The sequence below is a fragment of the Pongo abelii genome, chromosome 6, assembly GCF_028885655.2.
Source record: "Pongo abelii isolate AG06213 chromosome 6, NHGRI_mPonAbe1-v2.0_pri, whole genome shotgun sequence".
Taxonomy (NCBI): Eukaryota; Metazoa; Chordata; class Mammalia; order Primates; family Hominidae; genus Pongo; species Pongo abelii.
Genome location: NC_071991.2, coordinates 82,494,364 through 82,520,081, shown reverse-complemented (window position 1 = coordinate 82,520,081; position 25,718 = coordinate 82,494,364). Strand labels below are relative to the sequence as shown.

The 25,718-nt window shown below is 33.1% G+C and overlaps 1 protein-coding gene across 1 annotated transcript; it reads left to right on the top strand.

The window, feature by feature from the left end:
* Positions 1-21,414: 21,414 nt before the first annotated feature.
* On the top strand, positions 21,415-21,953 carry LOC100440578 (NADH dehydrogenase [ubiquinone] 1 alpha subcomplex assembly factor 4-like). Its single transcript, XM_054559475.1, has one exon. The coding sequence runs from the start codon at positions 21,429-21,431 to the stop codon at positions 21,951-21,953; it is 525 nt and encodes a 174-aa protein (XP_054415450.1). The 5' UTR covers positions 21,415-21,428.
* The last annotated feature ends 3,765 nt before the right edge of the window (positions 21,954-25,718 follow it).

Sequence of the window (25,718 nt, the reverse complement as noted above, 5' to 3'; positions counted from 1 at the left end):
ATCTAGAGAGATCCACCTTAACAGATTCAGACTTGAATGCTTTGGGATCTGTATGACTGTATTTCTAATGCCTCAAATATACTAGATGATCAATAATTATTTGTTGAGTGAAATAACTTACGTTTATTCTGTTAGGTTCCAGGGAAATAAAACTTTTGCTTCTATCATTTGAGCATAGTATAGTGAAACATGGGGGATAAACGCAAATGATTTTGTATCCATGTCTTTCCTTCAATATTTTGCTTTTAAATCCCTGTCAGTGAAGATGTTAATAGATAAAGCTTAGACTTCCTTGCCATGACTTTGATATTAATAAGGGACAATTCCAAAGCTGAAATTCTTTACATCCCAATGAAATGAAGTGACATCAATGGGAAAGGTAGACATTACCTCAGTTTTTGCTGGTTTGCAAAAGTGATAATTATTTATTTGAAAATAAACAAAATATTAAAACCTGGAACATTTGCTTGTTACTTCTCTCCTGTGATTGGAAGATAAATTCATTTGAGTTTCCTCTTCTTTTTTCATTTCCTTCTTCTTAGTGAAACTCCTAAACCAATAGCAAGTAAAAACTAATGAAGGGATAAGAGAAAAGTGTTAGAAATAATCTGAGTTTAGAGATTAAGAGAATAGTCTCTGAAACTCTGGGTTTGAAAGCTGGCTTTGCCTGTGAAGAGCTGTAAGATCCTGAGAAAATTATGTTCTTTTCTGTAAGCCTGAATTTCATTATTGTATAAAAAAGATAATAGTGTACAACTCATAGGATTAAATGACTTAGAAAAAAATGCCCTTAGACTAGCAAGAATAAATAATAGCTATCACTATTATTGAATTACAAAAGAAGACTTTAGATTAATTCCAAATGCTAATGAACTAAAATGAACTCAGTACCATCTGTGCGTTGAGATGACTCCTACTTGGGTCTGTTTTACTCAAATACTCAAGCATTAGCAGAGTAATGAGCCTAAAGTAGAAAGATTTAGAGTTCTGCACAAACTGTAGAATCACTACTTATTAAGACAGCAGAGGAGGTCATTCAACAGTCTGTGGAAGAAGAACAAGAGTATCTTAACCACCTATTAGGCAATTAATGTTTCCATATGAATGTCAATCTGAGGGGAAATAGTACCTGCTGTTCTCATGGCTGGAGAGCAAGGGGAACAGCAGGACATTGAACTAGCAATAGGAGGTCATTCTCCTTTAAATTCAGATGATACATTACAGTTTATTGATTGGCAAAAGCAGATTCTTTCTATCTCAAATAAAATGAGAAATTGAGCCAAAATGTCTGTATGTAAACTTCTTGAGACTCACACAATTTGTCTAATCAATTTCAACTCATAAGAGACCGAATTATTTTGTGTCTTGTATCTTTTATTATGTCTGAAGAATAAACTTCCTTTTTTTAGAAAATAGTTTTACCTTTTTTGTTATCATTAATATCTCTAAAATGCTTTATTTAATATACCCTTACCCTTTACAAGGTGTGCTTTTTGATGGTTTTATACTTGAAATAATACCTAAATATCTGAAGAACAATTCCAAGTGGATTAATGATAATCCTTGCAGATAATCTTTAACAATGGTATGACTTCAACAGTTTTATTTTAATTTTCATTCAGGCTTTGGCTATGTCTATGTTGACTTGGACATTTGCTTTTTGTTTTTCTGTTTATTAGTGTTGTTAGCCAACAAGTGAACTCCCTTCCTGAGTTTGGGGAGTCGCAAATTGATAAGTTCAGGTATCTACTTTCTCAGTATCTCTGCAGCTTATAGCTTCAGCTTAGCTAAATGGAATGGATAGTGAAATACTAATATAAACTATATAGTTATTTTATAAGATCATGAAAGATATTTGATGTAATCTAGACATTTCCTTAACAAGATAATATACGTAACATAATATGTATAAATATTATTTGGTATGTGTCTATCTGTTTCTACATATTTTGAGTCAAAACCAAGAATCTTGATGAAATAATAGAAAAATTTCCATTATAGACAAGAATAAAAGTGTTGTACACTGTGCCTGATATTACTAAGCAGTGCTTGGGAAAAATGTATAGCTGTGATACAGACATAAAAATGTTCTGTGTTAAAATATAAAAGTTTTCTCAAACTAATGATCTAAACTTTCATTTTAAGAAACTGAAAAAAAGAGCAAACTAAATTCAAAGTAAATAAAGGAAATAATAAAGGTCAGAGTGAAAATAAATGAAATAGAAATGAGAAAAATAATAGAGAATATCGATGAAACCAAAAGTTAGTTCTCTGAAAAGATCAACAAAATTGACAAAACTTCAGCTAGACTGAACAAGAAAAAAGGAAGAAAGATTTAAATTACCCAAATCAGGAATCAAATAGAGGACAGCACCACTGACCTTGTAGAAATAAAAAAGTATTATAGAAGATAAAATGAACAATCATATGCCAACAATTTATATAACTAAGATGAAATGGAAAAATTCCCAGAAAAAAAAAGATGAAAAGAAAAACATCAAGAAAAACAAGCTGAGAAACACGATGGAAGAAGAAATACAAAATCTGACTAGACCTATAAGTAAAGTGATTGAATTAATAAATTTAGAACTTTACACAAAGAAAAGCCTTTACTTGTGAATCTACCAAACATTTAAAGAAGCAATACTACTCCTGAAAAAATAGAAGATGAGGGAAAACATTCCAACTTATTCTATGAGGTCAAATATCACCCTAATAGCAAAAGCAGAAAAAAGTCAGTGTAAAAAGGAAAACTGCAGAATAACATCTGTTATAAATCTTAGGACAAAAATCATTAACAAAATGCTAGCAAACTAAATCCACCAACATGTAAAAAGGATTACACGCCATGTCCAAGTGTGACTTACAAATAAAAATCAATTAATATACCATATTAATAGCATAAAAGACAAAAACTATAAAATAATTAGCTGAAAAGATGTAGAAAAAACATTCAGGAAAATGAACCACTTTCATGATAAAATCACTCAATAAACTATGAAAAGATGAAGTAGGGGGAGTTACTTTTAATGAGCATTGTGTTTCTTTTTAGCAAGATAAAAATGTTCAAAATTAGGCTGTAGGATGGTTGCACAACTCTGAATATGCTTTAAAAAATCAAACTGTATACTTAAAATGAGTGAAGTTTATGGTATATAAATTGTATCTCAATAAAGTTGTTAAAAATAATTGACTTTCCTATTTCTAAATAGTAATCATTTAATAAACACAATGTAAGAAAAGATTTCCATATTCAAAAAAGATGTAAGAATAAACTTAACAAAAATGGACAAAATCTGTATGAAGAAATCTCTATGACAGAAAGTAGATTAATGGTTGACTAGAGCAGGGGGTAATTTTTACAAAAAGGCACAAGGTTTTTTTTTTTTTTAAGGTGATGAAAATGACCTAAAGTCAAATTGTAGAAGTACACAACATGTAAATTTATTAAATCATTATATACATAAGTGGATTTTGGTATGTAAATTATAACTCAAAAAACTTCGACTTAAAGTCGAAGAAGTATGCTTTCCTAAGTATGACCCAAACACCAGAAGTCATTTTTAAAAGCTATAAACTTAACTACACAATAAAAAAAGTTTGTCAAAATAATTCTGCAGTGTCAAAAGATAAGCCACAAACTGAAAAAGAGGTTTTACAATGTTGTCTCTGTTAGGATTAAATGCAAGAAACAGAAACTATTTGAGGACTGTTAAGAAGAAAGTGAATTTTCAAGATGACATCAACCTAACCGAAAGCAAATATCTACAGACCATCCCCGAGTTACGAGGGTTCTACTTACTATTTTTTTTTTTACTTTAAGAGCTTGCAAAAGTAATATGCATTTAGTAGAAACCGCACTTCTAATAGTGAAACAATCATTCTGTTTTTCACTTTTAGTACAGTATTCAATAAATTACATGAGGTATTCAACACTATTGTGAAATAGACTTTGTGTTAGATGGTTTTGCCTAATGGTAGGCGAATGTAAATGTTCCAAGCACATTTAAGGTAGGCTGGTAGGCTAGGCTAAGTTGTGATGTTCAGTAGGTTAGGTGTGTTAAGTGCATTTATGACATAATATTTTTAACTGACAATGGGTGTAATATAGCCCTGTAAGTCAAGGAGTATCTGTACTTCACAAGGGGAAGTAGTGGAATTTATTGATCTGGGGCATGGAGGTACTAGAAAAGCAACCACAGTATGAATTTAATACAGGTGGTGTATTTATTTTTCAGTTTTGGAAATTTGTGTAGTCACCTTCCTTCTTTCCAGCCTAGACCAGAATACTAGGTCAAAGACTAGAGGAGAGGGCTATATCACTTGGAAAATGGTAATTGTCAGAGTATCACAAGACATAACACTAGTATTCAATGATAAGTTATGTCTATATAATGAACATATATTGTAACATAGAATAATCACTAGAAAATCATAAGAGAGGTACATTAAAAGACACTATAATCAAAAGGGAACTTTAAAAAATGTTTTCAAGTAACTATTAGGAACAAAATAATGAAAAACAGAACAAACAAAAAGATAAAATTTAAATGGCAAATTTGACCTCTAATATAGAAATAATTACATGATATTTAGGTGGTCTAAATATACTAATCAAAAGACAGAGATGGTCAAAGTGGACTACCTTCATTGCTGGTGGGAATGCAAAATGATACAACTACTCTGGAAAATAGTTTAGTGTTTTTTGTTTGGTTGGTTTTGGTTTTTTTTGTTTGTTTGTTTGTTAAGATCCAGCAAATGAACTTCTGGGCATTTTCCCAGAAACATGATTATATATGCCCACAAAAATAACTGTATGTAAATGTTTATAGCACCTTTATTTATAATAGTCAAAAACTGGAAACCATGCTGGAAACCATTCAGATATCCTTCCTTGGGTGTAAGGTTAACAGCTTGTGGTACATCCATCACATTGAATACTACTCTCAATAAAAAGGAATAAACTGCTGATACATTCAAAAACCTGGATGAATATTGGGAAGAATATGCTGAGTAAAAACAGCCAGTCTCAAACGGTCACAAAAAAACCAAGGCATAATTCCACATATATAGAACATTTGTGAAATGACAAAATTATAAAATGGAGGACAGATTTTTTTCCATTATTTAAGAAGGAATGGGGTCGTGGCTATAAAAGGTCATCATGAGGGATCCTTGTGGTGATGGAAATGTTATATATCTTGAATATATTAATGTTAATATCCTGGTTGTAATACAATATTACAGTTTTTCAAAATGTTACCATTGAGGAAGACTGGCTTAAGGGAAGACTGATCTCTCTGTACTATTTCTTACAACTATATGCTTATCTCAAATAATCTCAAAATAAAAATTGTAATTAATCAATGTGTGTGCTGGATTCCATTATTTCTGTTAAAAAGTTACACTATCTTATACATTGAGCTTTTTTTAATGTAATAAGTAAACAGTTTTTCTTGCCCAGAGAAGCACTCGGTATGTCAAAAAAAAAAGGCTGAGAGCAAACATGTGACTGTTTTGTAGTAAGTACTCTGGAAAATCTCTGAATGATAAGTGTGGATACACATGAGGAATTAAATTACATTTTCCGGACTAACAAAAATATAATCTTGGACTTGAATGATAAATTTACTGGCCAGAGAAAGAATAAGAGACAGGCTAGCTTAAGCAAAGGGAGTTGGCATGTGTCGAGTTTCCTGGGATCTTCAAAGGTTCCCCTAAAAGACTATGGGCAAGATACTGAGTAGGTTTCTAAAAATGATTGGAAAAAAAAAAAAACAGGGCAAGAACCCAAAATAATACGAGTCACGATGTGAATATAAAAATGGCCTTAATAAGGAAGATCCTATTTAAAAAAGGAAAGAAAGAAAGAGAGAAAAGAAAGAAAGAAAGAGAGAGAGAAAGAGAGAAAGACAGAAATAAAGAGTACAAGTGCCTAAGTAGTAAATGAAAAACAGAACTAGAACTGGAATTTAGATTTTCTTAATGCTACTAATAAAGCCTATTTTCAATTTTTCTTTTCAACATTTTTCTCCAAAAAATCTACTTTTAATATAATTTACACAGGTGTAATGCATTTCCAAATTTTCTTCCATGCTTTTCAATTTTTTTTTGTCATTACCTTTCCATCCTCAAATCTGCCACTCTTCTCCAGGCCAGGTGACCTACTTCTATGACTCCTACTTCCACGAAATAACAATCAACCCCTTCTTGATGGTATATTCTGTTTGAGTTGTCTGAAAGCACTATGCCTTCAGATCTCCCAAAGTGGCAAAGATAAGTGTTCTTTTCAAGTGATGACCTTGTGGATTCCTGCCTGGCTAGATTCTTGACCCCGTGTCTTTCAAAACAAAACTTATTCTATGTTGAAATTTTTAAAAGCATAATTATCACTTATTTATTGGAATCTAATCTTCTTAGAATTAAATCACTTCTGTTTGGGGGTGGTGAGTTTTGCTAAACTGAATGAGCTATGATTAGACCTATGAAATACAAATCCTACCTATACATAGGATTAAGAAGTATGGTTGAAATTATTTTTGAAAATACAATCTGCAAAATTACTTCAGTCTTCAGCTAATATTTCAAGTCCATTTTGAGTTAGATTAATTAACTTAAATTTAAATAAAAATGCATCCAGAGCTGTGTAAGTAGCCGAAATGCAGGAACATTTTTTTTAAAATGTGATTAAGAAAGCAAAATACAGGATTTGGTGAGGAATGGAAATACCCATATTCCTAAAGTTGTAAGGATGAATGAATTGAATAATTACTTTCTAGTTTTACATGAATCTTGGGTATTTTCAAGAGACCAACCATTTGGCAATCCATAAATTTTCCAGCATCAACGATGCTCAATATTTCCCCCAAAGCAGTTCATGACTCATTACAATTTGTTACTATGATCACCAATGACGGCGGAAAAGGGTTAGGAAGTTAATAACCTGTCCAAATAATAACAATTAGATTATCCTCCTGTGTTGCTAAATCACACTACATGGTGGTATGTTAGATCCAACTAATACAATAAATGAATCACTTGCCATCTAATGCAACTATGCCAAAGAGGTCACTTGAAATTTGTCAGTTTTCAAACACTAAATTCAGTTTTTCTTGTAAGTTCCTGAGGAAATTAGCAAAGGACACAATTGTATTTTTGGTTTCTTCCCCTTCTACACTGATTGCACCTTCTGGTTTTCTCTTCATTGGCCCTTCTTTGTGTGAGCTTTCTTATCAGTAGCCCTTACCCCACACTAACCCCCATCTTCAGAATGACTAGGTTACAATAATTGTTGTGAGAAAATACAAAAATGAGCCATGTGTGGCGACGCACGCCTGTAACCCCAGCTACTTGGGAGGCTGAGGCAGGAGAATCTCTTGAATCCTGGAGGCAGAGGCTATAATGAGCTGAGATTGCACCACTGCATTCCAGCCTGGGCAACAGAGTGAGACTCTGTCTCAAAAACTAAATAAACAAATATCAAATTTTTTGTTACTTTAGCCTAATTTATCAGAGTAGCTGAATGTGCCTTAGGCATTAAAATGAACCTGGTTTATGGAATAATGCTGAAAGCAATAACATGATTTAATTATTCCAATTCTAGTTCTATGTCATCTCTGCTAATTAATTCAAATCAGAGGGACTAAGTTAATGTAAAACAAACAAAATTAAATATACATATCCCTTACCTCCATCTCCAAAATAGAAGGAAATAATATTTCTAACTTCTTCATCAAGATTCCATAACATTCCACAGATATTCACATAATTTTCTTCTATTATGTGTAATAAAAGAGTAATTATTCCTATATAATATATGCTTCTACTAAATCACTGCAACTTAGATTCTGCACATAAAACAGCCTATTCTTTCAACCTTATTACTCTCTAAGTATGTTCAATAGATCAGAATCTATCTTCAGAAGAACCATTCAATTAACAGTCTCACAAAAAGGATGAAAGCCAAAGAAAATTTGCAGCAATCATTATTGTAAATTACTGAGAGAAGGAGTTTAGAGGTTAGGAGAGGGGACTGTATATTGAGATATTAGTCCTTATCGAGCCACTTTTGAATTTGTACATCAGTTAACCTCTTCAAAATCCAGTTTTCTCCTCTATAATGAAGAGAATAGATTGCATATTTCCTCTAAAGTCTTGCTTTCCATCCAAAGAATCCATCTCTAATGCTGCACTTGAAAAAGCTGAACAGAAGAATATGCCCAGTTGGTATCTTCATTGAGCAGCAACTTTATTTTACTGTTGTTGAGATCCTCTATCGTATTCTTAAAGGGAAGATCTTTGAAAGAAGTAGAATGTTTTCCCCTCCAAACTCAAATAAACATCTGCAAAGCCATCTATTCTCAGCAGATAACAGCAAACATACAGTAGTTTTAAAATTAAACTTTGGGTATGTTTGCCACCTTTGACTTTGATTCACATTCTGTATCTTTGCAGCAGCTGACTTGAGTTATAACCAAAATCTGAATATGAGCAATAGCCAGAAAAGGCAGGTTTGTCAGTCTATGTCCAATGTCACCATTGCATGCATTTTCAAATCAAACCCAGTAATGCCAATGCTGCTCTTCTGAATCTCACTAGAGTCTTGTCAGAATCTAGACAAGAGTCCCTGATTTGTGCTCCATATGTACCAGTACCAAATAGGGTGAACTTTAAGTAAATATGGAAATGTTTTCCATATCTTTTCTGAATAGTAAGAGAAAATGGAGCAAACACAGTAACTGACAACGTGCTATGTATAAAGGAATTCTTTTTTGGGGAAGAATGCTTCATAGTTGGTACTATATGCTTCATAATGCATCACTTCAGGAGGGAAACAATGTCTCATTTTAGTGATACGAAGATTGATCAAAGAGTTCATCTCAAGACAGCATGATAATTCCATTAAATTTTTCGTAAATTTTGTATTATTACTTTTCATTTAAACCATAATCAATTATTTTATTTATTGCCAAATGGCATTTTTATAATTCCATCCTTCTTTTCATATTTACCAACTGGAAGGCTTCGATAAAGAGCATTTCTCATCAGTTAGACTATTTACCCTTAATTGCAGTTTATATAGGAAAAGAACAGGAAATTCTTAATTTGTTCTTTCTAACCACCAATTTTCAGGGCAAAATATTGGTGTCCAAGTTACCTCTATAGTACTCAAAGTGTTGATGTTTATTATTGCTATGTATTGTTGTTTATGATTTCAGCACCTTTAATATTGTTATGAACTCATGGGTAATCATAAAAAACTTCTATACATTATATTTACTATTTTTTCTCCCATACATTGCCCCATCTTCGGCCAATTAATACAACGTGTTGAAACACATTGAAAAGTATCTTTAAAGTCACTCAAAATCATTTTTTTCTATGAAATAATGCTACCAACCTGATGTACAATTAGCTTCATTTACTTCTGTTTCAATTTTTAGTTATTTATTTTTATTAATTTGATTTAATGTTATTTTTTAAAAATAAAACATCTAAATTTTCAGAATCAGAGATATATATATATAACAAGGTATAATCAGAGAGGTCTCATTTGCATTCCTTTCCCTCCTTCCCATTTCTTACAAAAGTAGAGCAAATGATATAAACTCTTCTGACATTTTATTTGTTCAGATAACAAGAAATCCTGAAGATCACTCATGTCAATATATAGAGATCTTTTTTATTCTTTGATGCCTGCTTAGTATTTTATTAAATGGATGTAGCATAGATTATTCACCAGTCCTTAATTCAAGAACATTTGAGGTTAACCTTTTGCATTTATACATATGATACAAATAATAACTTGTGCTTAAGTCATTCTGGCCAATTTTTGTCAATTTTTTGAAAACAATTTCTAAAAATTAGATTAATTAATCAAAGGGTGAATACATCTACAATTTTACTGAATACTGCCAAAACATTGTCCCTTAAGGGCTGTAGCATGTTGAAACCCCATCAGCAATATATGATAGTTTCTGCTTCCACCTGTCCTCCTGAACAGATTTACGTGGCTTTTTTATTTTTGTAAATCTAATGGGTGACAATTAATATCTCATTATAGCTTAAATTCTTATTTATTTTATTATGTATTAATCTGGGCACTTTTTCATAAGCCCAATAATCTTCTTTTAAGAAACAAATATTTCTTATTGTATGCTCTATTTATATTTTTTCCTCTTTCCTTAGGGAGTTGGTCTTTTCCCTTTTGATTTACAGGAGTTCTTTGTACATGACATTAATGGAAATGTCTTTAGTAATTGTTTAATTTATCCTTTGTTTATAGAGATTTTCTTTGTTTTATTTTGTGTTTTTTAGAATAAAAATCTATTAATCGTTTCTCTCATTATTCTTTATGTTTCCATGATTAGAAAATATTTCCCTTTGTAACCCAAGTTACAAAGGAATTCATCCATGTTTTCTTCTAGTTTATGTGTGACATTCATTTTATTATGTTGACACATGTGGTCTTTATAGTAGAATTTATCCTAGTATGGAAGTGAGACATGAAGATGTTTTTATCTTTCTCAAATGACTAACCAGTTATACCAGCATTGATTACAGTCAATCCATTTTCATGGATTCAATATGCATGGATTTAAGTTTACACAGTTTAGTTAACACCATCCCTCAATAACATGGCTAAAGTTTCCGTTAACACAGTATATTAGCTGTAACTATATAAAGTACAAGCTTTGCTGCTAGCTTACAAGCTACTATATAAATAATAGAAGTACATCAAGAGATGCACATCTTGATCAGTGACAAATCACACTACTTCTTTCAAAGGCTGTCAATAATTGGTCACTGTACATCTATTATTAGGTTCAAATACAACAGCAAAATGTATAGTTGTGCTACCTTCATGTCTTCTTCTACTGATAAGTCCTTGTGATATTTTACAAAAATGGATAATTGAGAAAGAATTGGCCAACAAGCACGAAAATGAGATAGAAAAGTGAAAATGCTGTAAGTAAATCTGAATCAAACATAAATGGAATTATAGAAGAAATAGCTGACTGTGGGAATGGTGACATTTCTGTCAGTTGAGAGATTGCACATACACAGCCAAAGGTATTTGATGACATAAATGACTAATATCGTTGTGATGAAAAATATGAAAATGTACCAAAAGAACTGATGCCAGAAAAAGAAAATCACATTAGAACTCTCAGCGATATTTTGTAAGTTATATGCCAATAAGAAGAAGCTTAACACTGTTAAAAAACTACTCTTGATAAATGTTTATAAAGAAATTCAACTTTCTCAATGTTTCTAATGTCTTAAGTTAGTGTACTAAATAAGTATTGCTTTTACTATTTTTTATTCCTTGGTACACTTATAACCCACATTAAGAGAATTTTTAATGCTTTGAGAAAAATACTTTTAAAAACCATGCAAAAATTATCCTTTTCCCACTGACTACTAAGATTGCTTTGTTTGATGTTAGCTTCAACAGTCGTTTTTAATGTTCCCTACTACCATACAAAGTGAAAGCTGCTTGTATTAAAAATTCCATCTTTTCCCCAGGGATACGCAATGCCTGTTTATATAACATACTACATTTCTGCGTGTACTTGAATCTGTCGTTGGAATTCCTATTCTATTCCATTGTTCTGTTTCCTCACGCATCAACACATATTTTAAATTATAAAAGCAAGCTCACTGACATTTTTTTTTCAAAGTTTCTATGGCTATTCTTCACAAATAATCTTGTTTCATAATATAAAGACATTTTTACTTCTTCCTTTTCAATCTTTCTGCTTTTTATTTTTTTCTCCTTGTCTTGTTATAATGGCTGTGAATTCCGGGATAGTATTAAATAAAGGATGAGAGTAAGCATCCTTGCCTTGTTCCTAATATTAACTAAAAAGTCTTCAATATTTCAGTATTAAGTATGATGTTAACTATAGAACCCTCTTCTCCACTGCCCATGCTTGTTCTTTATTACATTAAAGAGTTTCCATCTTTACTGAGTTTGGGGAGAATTTTTATTATGAACTGTTGTTACTGCATGAATTGCTGTTATCATGGCTATTATTGCTTGTTTGTTTTGGTGTATCAACTTAATAATCATTTCTAGTTTAAAACATTTTCAGAATTCTGTTAGAATTATGTTAATTTATAAATTAGCAGTAAATGGATATATTTATGATGTTGAATCTTTAGTTGGAAACATGATAATTTAATCTTTTTAAAGTATAGTGTGTAATTCTCAGTAATGTTTTAAAGTTAAGGCTTTTTAAAGGTATTGTTATGTTAAGGCTTTAACCAGGTTTTTAACTATTTTTCTTTTTTAACTATTTTTGGTTGCTATTATAAATGAGACTTTTCTCATATTTCTAACAGTCTATTGCTTGTATACATAAAGACTAATAATTTCTATCTGCTAATTTTATAACCTTCTCCTTCACTAAATTCCCATAGATAAAAACAATTTTTTTCATAGATTCTCTTGGATTTTTGAAAAGTTCAATCATATCATAACAACTGTTAATAATACTAGTTTTATCTCTTGCTTTTCACTATTTGTCCTTTAACGGATTTCTCTAATTGCATTGGATAATAGCTTCAATGCCACGTTAAGCAGATGTGCTGATAGTGGGCTCTCTTGTCTTTTGTTGAAAAGTCTCTAGTATTTCCCCATAAAGTAATATGCTGGATTCTGAATTGCGTGTAACATTTGTAGAAAATATCATCTGAGATTTTTTTTTTCTGTTGCTTATAGTTAATCAATTTTGTTTTAAGGAGATTTTTATTTTTTTATTTTTTATTTTTTCCCCTTTTTATTATTTATTTATTTTTATTATTATTATACTTTAAGTTTTAGGGTACATGTGTACAATGTGCAGATTAGTTACATATGTGTACATGTGCCATGCTGGTGTGCTGTACCCATTAACTCGTCATTTAGCATTAGGTATATCTCCTAAAGCTATCCCTCCCCCCTCTCCCCACCCCACAACAGTCCCCAGAGTGTGATGTTCCCCTTCCTGTGTCCACCTGTTCTCATTGTTCAATTCCCACTTATGAATGAGAATATGCGGTGTTTGGTTTTTTGTTCTTGAGATAGTTTACTGAGAATGATGATTTCCAATTTCATCCATGTCCCTACAAAGGACATGAACTCATCATTTTTTATGGCTGCATAGTATTCCATGGTGTATATGTGCCACATTTTCTTAATCCAGTCTATCATTGTTGGACATTTGGGTTGGTTCCAAGTCTTTGCTATTGTGAATAGTGCCGCAAGAAACATACGTGTGCATGTGTCTTTATAGCAGCATGATTTATAGTCCTTTGGGTATATACCCAGTAATGGGATGGCTGGGTCAAATGGTATTTCTAGTTCTAGATCCCTGAGAAATCGCCACACTGACTTCCACAATGGTTGAACTAGTTTACAGTCCCACCAACAGTGTAAAAGTGTTCCTATTTCTCCACATCCTCTCCAGCACCTGTTGTTTCCTGACTTTTTAATGATTGCCATTCCAACTAGTGTGAGATGGTATCTCATTGTGGTTTTGATTTGCATTTCTCTGATGGCCAGTGATGGTGAGCATTTTTTCTACAAGGCTACAGTAACCAAAACAGCATGGTACTGGTACCAAAACAGAGATATAGATCAATGGAACAGAACAGAGCCCTCAGAAATAATGCCGCATATCTACAACTATCTGATCTTTGACAAACCTGAGAAAAACAAGAAATGGGGAAAGGATTCCCTATTTAATAAATGGTGCTGGGAAAACTGGCTAGCCATATGGAGAAAGCTGAAACTGGATACCTTCCTTACACCTTATACAAAAATTAAGTCAAGATGGATTAAACACTTAAACGTTAGACCTAAAACCATAAAAACCCTAGAAGAAAACCTAGGCATTACCATTCAGGACAAAGGCATGGGCAAGGACTTCATGTCTAAAACACCAAAAGCAATGGCAACAAAAGCCAAAATTGACAAATGGGATCTAATTAAACTAAAGAGTTTCCGCACAGCAAAAGAAACTACCATCAGAGTGAACAGGAAACCTACAAAATGGGAGAAAATTTTCCCAACCTACTCATCTGACAAAGGGCTAATATCCAGAATCTACAATAAACTCAAACAAATTTACAAGAAAAAAACAACCCCATTAAAAAGTGGGCAAAGGACATGAACAGACACTTCTCAAAAGAAGACATTTATGCAGCCAAAAAACACATTAAGGAGATTTTTAAAAACAACTACTACCATAATCATATCACAGAAATTCCTCAAAGGTTAATATCACAGAAATTCCTCAAAGGTTAAATAAATGATTTAGTAAGAGAAGCAGAGGAACACACGCACACACACACACACACACACAGAGAAAAGCTCACGTGCGAGAGAGGGATGTATTAGTGAGAAGATAGCTTGCAGGAAGGAAATAGAATAAGAGGGGTTATTCGGTCTATTAATCAAAGATAATAACCAATGGAGTACTGTTAATGTGTGCAGCATCAGTTAATGCTGGAAGAAACAGCATGACAGGGAAATTTCCAAACCAAATATGAAGAACTTCATTGCGAAAATCAAATAAGAACTAATATTCAAAGTTCTGTATTTAGATTAGTCTAAGAGCTCGTTTGATGCACTAGGTAACCTAGAGATAAAATTGACCATGTGTGAGGGGGAACTTCAGTCTTTCATCCTTGGAGACATATTCTAGGCTCAGTTGAAACTTGATAATAAATAAGTTACTTTAAATCAACTAAGAAGAGACCACTAATATTAATTTTCTATTTGTTCAACTCTGCAGCTATTCAATCTGGATAATTTTGACATCTCACACTCAATACCTCATACTTAGTAGAAATGCTTTCTTCTTCTAACTAAAACTCCTAGTTCTAGTTTCTAGTTCCTTCCTTCAAACTGTTTTAGAAGATACATGACATCTGCCATGCTAATCATCAAAACTCTCATTCATAAAGGGATGGCAAATATTTTAAAGGCATGTGTAAAACAAAATGGGTTTATGATCAAATCAGAAATTTTCTCCTTTCCATAATCCCTGCTGGGTTAATAATCCTACTAAATCAAGGATTTGTGTGACAATAAAAGTTTATATTGGTTTGAACAAACACCCAAGTATTTCTGAGATCCAGCTGCACCACACCTCAGTCAAGCAGGTTGCTGTTCATTGCCTCATATGAGCGGATGTACCCAAACAGGAGAAAAACATACAATCTCTCCCCTGTCATGCTGTGTCAAATGTATTATTAGTGCCTTCTGCATTTTCCTAAATTCAGGATTGCAGGTTGCATTACAACTCCTGTTATACTGTTTGACTTTAGTTAATTTTTTATAATTTGTAAATAAGTTTTGGAAATGCTGATTTCGATCATTGAAATTTTCCCTTTGCATTTTTATGTATGGGCATGATATGGATTCAATCATAAAATTATTCTGCTTTGCTTGAGGGAAATAGTATTATAAGTCTATATCTATATAATAATTTCAACAGAGAATTTTGCTTTGAATACTGTGTAGCCCAGCTTGGAGATATGAAAAGAATACCTAAGAATTGAGATGTGTGAGTATCTTTTTTGATAGGATACTAAAGCCTCTGCCTACCAGTCATCTACTGTGACTACTAGATGTTTGGAGAAAGCCAAGCAAGTATGCAAGCAAACTTCGTTTTCACCTGTAAGCCATGTAAACCAGGGGGATGGCTTCTCCTGGGATTGTCTCTTCAAGGACTACTTTGCAGATGCAATAATGTGTGCCAGACAACTGCTCCTGAGAGCTAAGTTTTAAAAATTTTTCGACTTTCTATTTTTGTTTTGTGGAAAAGATCCAGACAGCCAAATATTTGTGCTGGAATTATTTCCTTGTCCTGCTCCTGCTGGACACAAAAGCCAAGAAAACATTCTATTTGCTTGCTCCGAAGGAACCATATATAGATGACTAAATGGCAGGCACTGAGCTATATGAAAAACAAAGCAGTTTATGTGACAAAGGAGAGAGTGAGACAAAGAAAAGACTAAGAAAATAAATCTTTGTCTCACTATTTCACTTGAAGACTATTAAATACTTAACATTTTTAAATCTTCCTATTAGTTTTAGGTGACCACCTTTGCAAGAAAATATAATATTTCTGTGTTCTCCAATGCACATTTCTATTTTAGTTTGAGATGGTAGAAAATACAACCACGAGCTAGTAGAACACCCTCCCATCCCCCCCAACCCCCACCCAACAAACCAGCAACAACAATAACAACAAACGATTTTCACATACACAATGTTCAGAACTGTTAGATAAATATTCCAATTTTGAGCTCTAAATACACGGGTGCTATTATCCTGTGATTTGAAGAGTAAATATTTTTCCAAACTGTCTTATTTGAGAAAGAAAATTACGATATAGATGCAATTTTGTGCCTACATCATTCTACACTGTTTGAAAATAATAAAAATAGCCTGTGTTAGGAATTTATTTACCTTATACATCAAGTTCGATGCCTTTCTTTGTAAGTACCTTATTAAATAAAATAAAAGCCTCTGAGATCCAGGGAATGACTGATCTAGGCTTGGGGAAAGAGGATCATGAGGGTTGCTGATGAGACTGGTTATCAAGAATACTCTATTTGGAAACTGCCAACATAACTATTGGTAGGACAGCTCCAACTACATGCTCAAGACTTTAAAGAGTGAGGTCGGTGTGAAGAAGTGTGAAAAGCACCTCCCAGATAAAATGGAAAATGGAGGAAATCCTTCAGGATGAAAGACAGAACATTACAAAAAAAAATGAAGAATTCTCTCCTTCCTCTAAACAACTAAGGCACTACATTAGATAGGAGTGGTGCAGGGACGAAGAAATGCTATATAGGATTTTATATGGGAAAAAGGAATTTCAGCTATAGTAATTGGGAAACCATTGGATTAGATAGTATTTGTGGTCTCTTTCAACTGTACAGTTCTGTGATGTAGGTATTATATGAGCAGAATGTTTACTGCAGTATTATTCATTATAATGAAAACTATTGTGCCCTAGGCAGAACATCATGATTGTCAGAATAATATGAACATGTACATGCTTATCGTCTAGGCTTTTCATATGGTTAGACATAAGTGTCCTCTTCATTGGCTCTTGTCAGCCTCAAGCCCTTTGCCTGGGAGGTGTCTGGTTTTGCTGAGAGCCCAGCAATTTTCCAATGGGAAATTTTCCTCTTGGGTAAGCAGCCCCTGATTGATATCACCAAGTCACATCATCTCTCAGAAACATTGTTTCAGTGGGAAAGAATTTGCAGGAAGGAGAGAAATTAAACAAATGACTAGCCTAATAATATTAAAATCTTAAAAGCCCACAGAAAAGGAAAATAGACCAATAAAGAAAATGCCATGATGGTACTGTTTGAGATTACACAGAAGTCTGATGTCCTGATGTCCTAACATCCTAACCCAGGCAATCACCCAAAGCAGCAGTTAATTAATAGTTGTCAATATGAAGTGAAAATCTAGCGACAGAATTTTGTCTATTTTAATGGACACCTTACATTTCCTTTTCTTCAACCAGGCATGGTTCCTGTTTTTTTGCAGGGGGAAATTTGGTCATCCACAGACTAATACTTCATGAAATTTTACCTGTCAGACTTTATTTGGAAACAGGATCTGTCAATCTTGCTTGTGATTTTTACGCTTACAGAGAATCTTCTGCAGAACCACACTCTTCATTCTATTAATGACAGATTCTAACAGGTGTTATTTTCTTGTCAAACTTTTCATTCCTCTCATGACTGTTAGACAGAGACCACTTCCAAACTCAATTCTGAAGATTCACAGTTTGTCTTCTATTTTTCCACCCTCTCCTCTCCCTACTCCCACATGAATCTTCAGATTCCTTTCTGAAGTGGATATTCTGACCTTAAACCTTCATTCTATGTCTTTCTATTGTCCCAACTTCCTACAGACATTTTGCGGTTTGTATTCTTTCTGTCTCCATGTTAAAAATTTCTTGATGTTCTTTTCCTTCATAACCGTAAACATGATGTATTAGGTGACACACTTCTGATAGTAGTTAATTCTTTATAAAATATTAATGTCTTTCTTTTCCCAGGCTGTAAACATTTTCTAACCTAGACTTGTGACTTTAATTATGGGAATGACAGCCTCAGTGGCATTCAGGTAGGAAAATACTTTCAAAAAAATCACTAAAACTATTCACCCAAAGTTGTGATGGACCTTCTTAAGGTTATAGTTGAGATTTTTCTCCCCTGTAGGAATCTACCATGTAGAATAACTTTTCTACTAAACCATTTTTATAATTTATAGAGTGTTTCTTCCCAAATTTAATAAGTTATTTGGCAAATATCAGGTTTATATATAATGATGATAAAATATTGATTTGGGTGACCCTTCCTAAAATGGACTTTTGTCCCAAATTATCCAATTTGGTTGTACTCACACCTGAATTTTTTACACAAAGTGCAAGACTTTTCTTCACTTTTAGCATTATAATGTGGCTTGTGCAGTTTTGTTATTATTTTTTTTTTGGAATTTAGGCTGCTACATATTTGCTAATATGCCTTATAAGAATGTGGTCATGCAAAGTAATAAGCCTACTGAAAGATTTCCAGGTTGCCATGAACAAGAGGCATTGCCTGTGTGTGTACACAGGCAACACGGCTTGATCTAATCTCATTAAATCCACTCTATAAGGAGGAGTTGTTGCATCACTGCCTATTAGCCTCTCTCAATTTTCATCAGACACACACCGGTATCAATTGTTGGCATAAAAAATTCCCCAAAGCAAAAAGTCTATTCTGTAAGTATAATTTCATTAGGAAGTTACATGTAAAACAACAAAATCATAACATATGTTCTATTATTTACTAACATCCATTTGAATATTTCATCCAAATAGTTCAAAGTGTTTAAACAGTTTTAAAATAGATAGAAGTCAAATTTCCCTTAAGAAATCTATCTTAAAATATTATGAGCATATGTCTGGTGTGTTTACAAGGAAACTGAGTTATAGTATTTACTAGTTAATTGATCTTAAATTTGATGTATATCTTATATCAAAGGTAAATCAAAAAATGAATATATAACTAGTTCATCTTTTTATCTTTGGATAATTTTTTCTCTAGACTCGTGACTAAAAAATAATTTTCATGATTTTTGCTCAGTCTGTTTATTAGGGGACTTAGTACCCTTACAAAGTGATTTACTCAACATGGACAATTATGTATATCTTAAGCATTCCTATTCACACATGTTCTGGGACTTTCTGAAAGATAACCTCATGCCATGTTAATTAGACCAAAATTTAAAATCCCACCAGAAACATAATGTCACGTTCCCAAAATTCATCTCATTTCCTTTCTTGGAGTATGTACAAAAAGACTTACCATGCTTCTACATGCAGTAATGAGACTTTTAGACAAACTAATCTTCAGTTGTTCGTTCTTCGTGTCTAAGGCGGCTTTTGTCTAGAAAACTATTAACCTCTTTCAGCAGTCCCAGTAATGCTTCAATCACTCTTGGAAGGCTTAATATGAACATAACTCTGTGTGTGTGTGTGTGTGTGTGTGTGTGTGTGTGTGCGCGCGTGTGTGACTGATTCCTTCATCAAAAATATTAAAAAATCATTAAGTTGCTTTGTAGGAAGTTGGATGAGAAGCAGCTCCATGAGCCTCCTGGAAAGTACAGTGATCTCTTCAGAGGGGATTATAGTGTACTCCCTCCTGATATTATGTAGCAATTTATATCTCTTTCTCTTTGGCACTGCTATGTAATTTCCACTGGAATTAGATTTACAAGTTATTTATTTAGATTATTTTGGTGGTATACAATTAATTTTTTTTATGTTCTCTTGTTTTTGGTAATTTTTGTTCTTTGATTTTTTTGGATTTGTGGATGCTGATCTAAGTTAACACCTATAATTATCAAAATTCCTTAGGATAATGTGGTAATCTCCTTGCTGCATTTTGCATTCCTCTTCTTCAATTTAGGGTAACGGGCTCTTGAGAATAAATGGACACAAAGCTTTTAGGTATTTTTCCACCTCCTTGCATTTTCTTAAGCCTTGAGTTCAACCCAAATTTTGCGTTTCGTTTAGTCTTTAAAGTATTTTGCATTCTTGGGTTAGGAAGACTGTAAATGCTGAATAATGACTCACTCTCTTATATTCAGGCTTAAAGAATTCCAATTAACTTCATCTTGAAAAGACAGAAAGTGCATAGCAAGGAGATTTCTAGATCTCCAAAAAATCTTCAACCTCTGCATTGACTCAGTATAGCCATCTCATTTTAAAATTCTAAGGTTCAGAATTTTAAAAAACATGGCAAGGCCAATTCTAGTTTCTGGGTAAAGTATATAACTTTCTGGAAATATAAAGGCATGACTCCATGGCTATATCTTAGGGTGATACGTACACTTATGAGATTTGTCATTATAGCTATTAGAGAACTCCCAAAGGAAATCTCTATAATGAGTTGTTTTCTATGCTGTGAGTGTATTCAGAGAAAAATAATTTACTCCTTTGGGATGTTTCTGGAAACTTTCCTGCACTTTACTATTAAGGCAACCACAACAGTTATTATAATTTTGTTCTTTCTTTTCTTTGGGGCTGCCATCTTTTGCTCACCCAATATTGTCAGAAATAGCAATTGCACTTTTATATCTTTGTTTCATAATTTTGTCTTCAAAGCAGATTCAAAGAAAAAATAGTCGTAAAATTTTCTCTTGCCCAATAAGTCTTTCCCATCCAATAAAATAAATAATGCTACTACTCCCTTGATATGCTGTGTAAATCAACTTCAGAAAATTATATTCTCATCTTAGACATGAAATTATGAAGCACAAAACAAGACCTGTTTTAAGGAAGAGGAACTAATTATATACAAGGATGTGCTTGAAAATAAGCAGCAATCATGAAAAGTTGTTTGTGTGTTGCAATCGAATCCTTCTCAGTTTCAACGAATTTAGAGTTTATTGGCACCCACATAATTTGCTCTGGAGATAATGATACAACAAGCAAACCATTTTATTTTCTCTTTCTTAGCTGAGTGAATATAGTTAACAAAAAGATTTTATTGTAACCATAGAAAGAGTCTGAGAATGAAATTTCTCTTTTCCCCAAAAGATGTTCAAAACCTGAGATATTGAGAGAGAAAACCCGATTATTTCAAATTAGTTGTTTCCCAAAACTTAAATAATGGGTGAATGGTTGAGCTTAGAATACACAAGATGGTATGTTACAAGGAGTAGTCATTTTTGTCAGCTTTGCTATTTTTAGAGTGGCTTAAATTAAGGTATTGAATATAATTCTTACAAATGATGGCACAATATTAAAAGACCAGTTAATTTCATAAGATATTATAAGAATTCTCAGTTACGCGGGAGGTTTCCTGTGTCGGTGTTGCCTTGTGCGGCGTGAATCTGAGGGCATCGTGTTGAGGAGATGGGGGCTGCGGTGACTCGCGGGATAAGGAGTTTCAACCTAGAGAACCCAGCGGAACGGGAAATCAGCAAGATGAAGCCCTCTCCCACTCCCAGTCACCCCTCTACCAACAGCCTCCTGCAAGAGCAGATTAGTCTCTATCCAGAAATTAAGGTAGAGATTGCTCGTAAAGATGACAAGATACTGTCATTTCTAAAAGATGTATATGTTGATTCCAAAGATCCTGTGTCTTCCGTGCAGATAAAAGCTGCTGAAACACGTCAAGAGCCAAAGGAATTCAGATTGCCCAAAGGCCATCACTTTGATATAATAAATATTAAGAGCGTTCCCAAAGGCAAAATTTCCATTATAGAAGTATTGACATTTCTCAATAATCATAAACGTTATCAAGAAACATGGACTGCTGAGAAAATAGCGCAATACCATTTAGAACAGAAAGATGTGAGTTCCCTTCTTAAATGTTTTGTTACTTTTGAACTCAAAATCTTCCCTCATGAAGACAAGAAAGCAATACAATCAAAATGAAGAAAATTGCAAAAATTTCCTATGTGTACTCCTCATCCCTCATCCTGTATATTATCTCATTTTTTGCATGTTAAATTATGTTAACTACCAAGTGTTTAATGCTCTCATTGTGAGAGCATATTCTTAATATTTATCGAGCTCCCTGACTTTTCCAGATTGCCATAGAATATATTTTGTTTTCTTTTAATTTGGTTTGGGCATATTTCATATGTACATGTCAGCATGACTAATCAGCACATCTGTACATTTATTATAAGTAAAAGAATTAATTTGTTATTTTAGGCACATCATACCAACTTTTAAATTGATCATATGACCCCTTGGGAAATATCCCTGAATCCCTCATTTAAGTTTTACTTTCCAAGTTAGGTGTTTAGTTCATTCTTCATATGTGATAGTGAAGGTAAAAGCTCTCCTGACTCTTAAGACTGACATTTTCTTGTTAGGGAAAGAGATACAATAGAAAGGTAGACTAACAGTATTTCCCAAATAAAGGCACACAGTAGAAAACAATGAATCTATAGAATCTAATTAAAATTACTACTCCAGGGAATAAGAAGTACTGAGGATTTTTTTTATTTTGAATTGGTTTTAAGTACGGAATAATTGTCTTTACAGTTATAAAAGGTAATTAGTGGTATTTGCAAAATGTTGAAAATTTCTGCTTTGACAAACAAATAGGTAAGTCCCATGGCCTTCAGAAAGGCAGGCAGCAGTAGAAATTTTTGAAAAAGTAATATTTTTCTGGATTTAACATGGAATTAGAAAAATTTAAAGAATAATTAAATCCAAAAACCATGGTAAATGAAATTTGGTGATTATATATAGTTTTGGATGTTAATGCTAGTTGAGAGAAGAGAGAAAAACTAGCAAGTAGAAGCAGAGAACAGGATCACTGGAAGGGACCTGAGAAATTGCCGCTTCATCCATTTTAGCAAACTTATTAGCACGGCATTTATCAGTCCTAGGATCTTGAGTGAGAGTGTGTGAGTTTAGCTCTGCCTATTACATTAATACTTGTGGGATCTTTGGGAGACTATATCCTCTTTGAGACTGAATTTCTTCTTTAAAACGAGAATAATGCTACCTTACTTAAATTTAAGGGTTATCACGAAGATAAATGAAATAGTAAAGGACTACAAAGGACCAAGCAAATATGAAATTTTTTTTGCAGTGGAGAAAAAAGCACCTGGGGAGAATATATGATGTCAGTTTTCTGTAGTTTATGACTTAACCAGGCCCAGAACTTAGTTTTCAAATCCTAGTAGTGTGTTTTTTTCTGTTGTGCCTAAAAGCAGCACACGTCAGAGAAGGGAAAAGGTATGAATTGTGGTATATTGGGGTTGTCAGTGCTTCTGAGGGAAGATAGGCATCACTGCTTCCCAGAGATGCCCCTGGAAATGATATAGAAGATGCTGAGGAATTCAACATGATGACGGAATGAGGTATTTGTAGTAATCCTGAGAAAAGAAAAATAGACTAAGTGGAAAATTTGTAAGCATGTCTTTGAATGTAGATTTGTTATGTGAACAAACTACTAGTTAATTTTTAGTTCAATACAGTAATTGTTTTAAGAAAACATGAAATAACTTCTCAATATAAAATGCATTTTAAAACTCTTGTAAATAAGTCAAAACTTTATTCCTTTTATCATAATGGTTGCTAATTGAGTCACTAATACTAGTACACTCTATTTCTGAGCCATCTTTCCTACTCATATCTGCATTGTGTGGTTAGGCAGCTGTTATGTGGCGTCACATGATAATATAAAGGACTTCTTCCCATACCGTTAAAAAAAAAAAAAAAGAATTCTTAGTTTCACAAGAGACTTCTGAGAGACTAATTAAGAAATTATCTCAAATGTATTATTGAACAAAATAATTATTTATCATAAGTGTTACTCCAAAGACTCTAACCATTAGGTATAGATGCACTTTTCTGAATGTTGAAAGACTGATTGTATTAACAAATGAAAAAAATCATCTATTTCATTTTATTTCTGAAGAGGAAGTAGTCTCTCCTTTGGCATTTCTTTTTTGTTTCCTAGTCAGATTTAACTTGAAGTCAAATTAATTCAAATAAATGAAAATAGTTAAACGTCATACAATTAAAGCATAAGGGAAGATAGCACGAACAATGGAGACATGACGGATTTGTCAATGGAAATTTTTTTTTTTTTTTTTTTTGGAGACAGAGTCTCACCCTGTCACCCAGGTTGAAGTGAAGAGTAGAAGCATCACAGATCACTGCAGCCTTGAACTCCTGGGCTAAAGCAATCCTCCTGCTTCAGCCTTCTGAGTAGCTGGGACCACAGGCATGCACCACCATGACGGCTGATTTTGTCTGTTTTTTTGTAGAGACAGGGCTTCACTTTGTTGCCCAGGAGTTTGCCTGGTCTCAAACTCCTGGGCTCAAGTGATCCTTCCACGTTGGCCTCCCAAAATGCTAGTATTATAGGCATGAGCCACCGTGCATAGCCAGTGGAATTTTTTAGAAGGCTATTGGAAAATACAAATTTAAAAATTGGTAGAAATGAAGAAAGACTTTCTTGGCTAAATTTACATGAATCTATATACTATGGAAGCAGAAGTGATGGAATGATTTCAAGGTAAAATGTACCATTTAATTACACATATTTGGAACTGGAACTTTCTAACACCCTACCACCTCTGTAGCTATGTAAACTTGCTATGGTGCCTAAAACAGTTTGAATCAATACAGGTGAATAGCATCTATGTTTTTATTTGCTTAACTATTTATATTCTCTCTCATCCATTTAACATAAACTTATTGAGCATGTGCCATATGTCATGCTAATCCTTCCTGGTTTCAATTAACTTCGAGAGTGTGTTGGTACTCACATAATTTACTCTGGAGATAATGATATAACAAGCAAACCATTTTATTTTCTCTTGCTTAGCGGAGTGAATATAGTCCTCCTGTATTAGGTGCTAGGGGAGAGACAAAGATCAATAAAACACAAACTTACCCTTCATTAGCTCACAGAGTCAGTGGAGAAAGTAACATGTTAATAGTATTATAAGAGCAATAACAGAAGTATGTATAAAAATCAGTGTTCTTACAGAATAGTGGTTGATTTGCTCTAAACAAGACCAGAAAAGAATTAATCTGAGCTGGGCTTTTTATTTTTTAGTTTTAATTTATTGACAAACAATAATTGCATATATTTATGGGGTACAATGTGATGCTTTAATAAATACATACATTGTGGAATGAGCAAATCAAGCTAATTAGCATCTCTATCACCTCCTATACCTATTGTTTCTTTGTGGTGAGAACACCTAAATCAATTTTTAGCAATTTTAAATATACAATATATTATTATTAACTATAGTCATCTTGCTGTACAATAGATTACCAGAACTCATTCTTGGTGTCTAACTAAAGCTTTGCACCTTTTGACCAACATTTCCCCTTTTCACACCCATTCCCCATGCTCAGCCTCTGGTAATCACCATTCTACCTTCTATTTGTACAAGTTCAACTTTTTATATATTTTTACTTTTATTTTTTGCATTTTTAATTTTTGTGGGCACATAGTAGGTATATATATTTATGGGGTACACGAGATGTTTTGATACAGGCATGCAAGGCATGATAATCACATCATGGAGAATGGGGTATCTATCCCTTCAAGCATTTATCCTTAGAATTACAAACAACCCAATGACACACTTTCAGTTCTTTTTAAATGTACAATTAAGTTATTATTGACTATAGTCACCCTGTTGTGCTATCAAATTC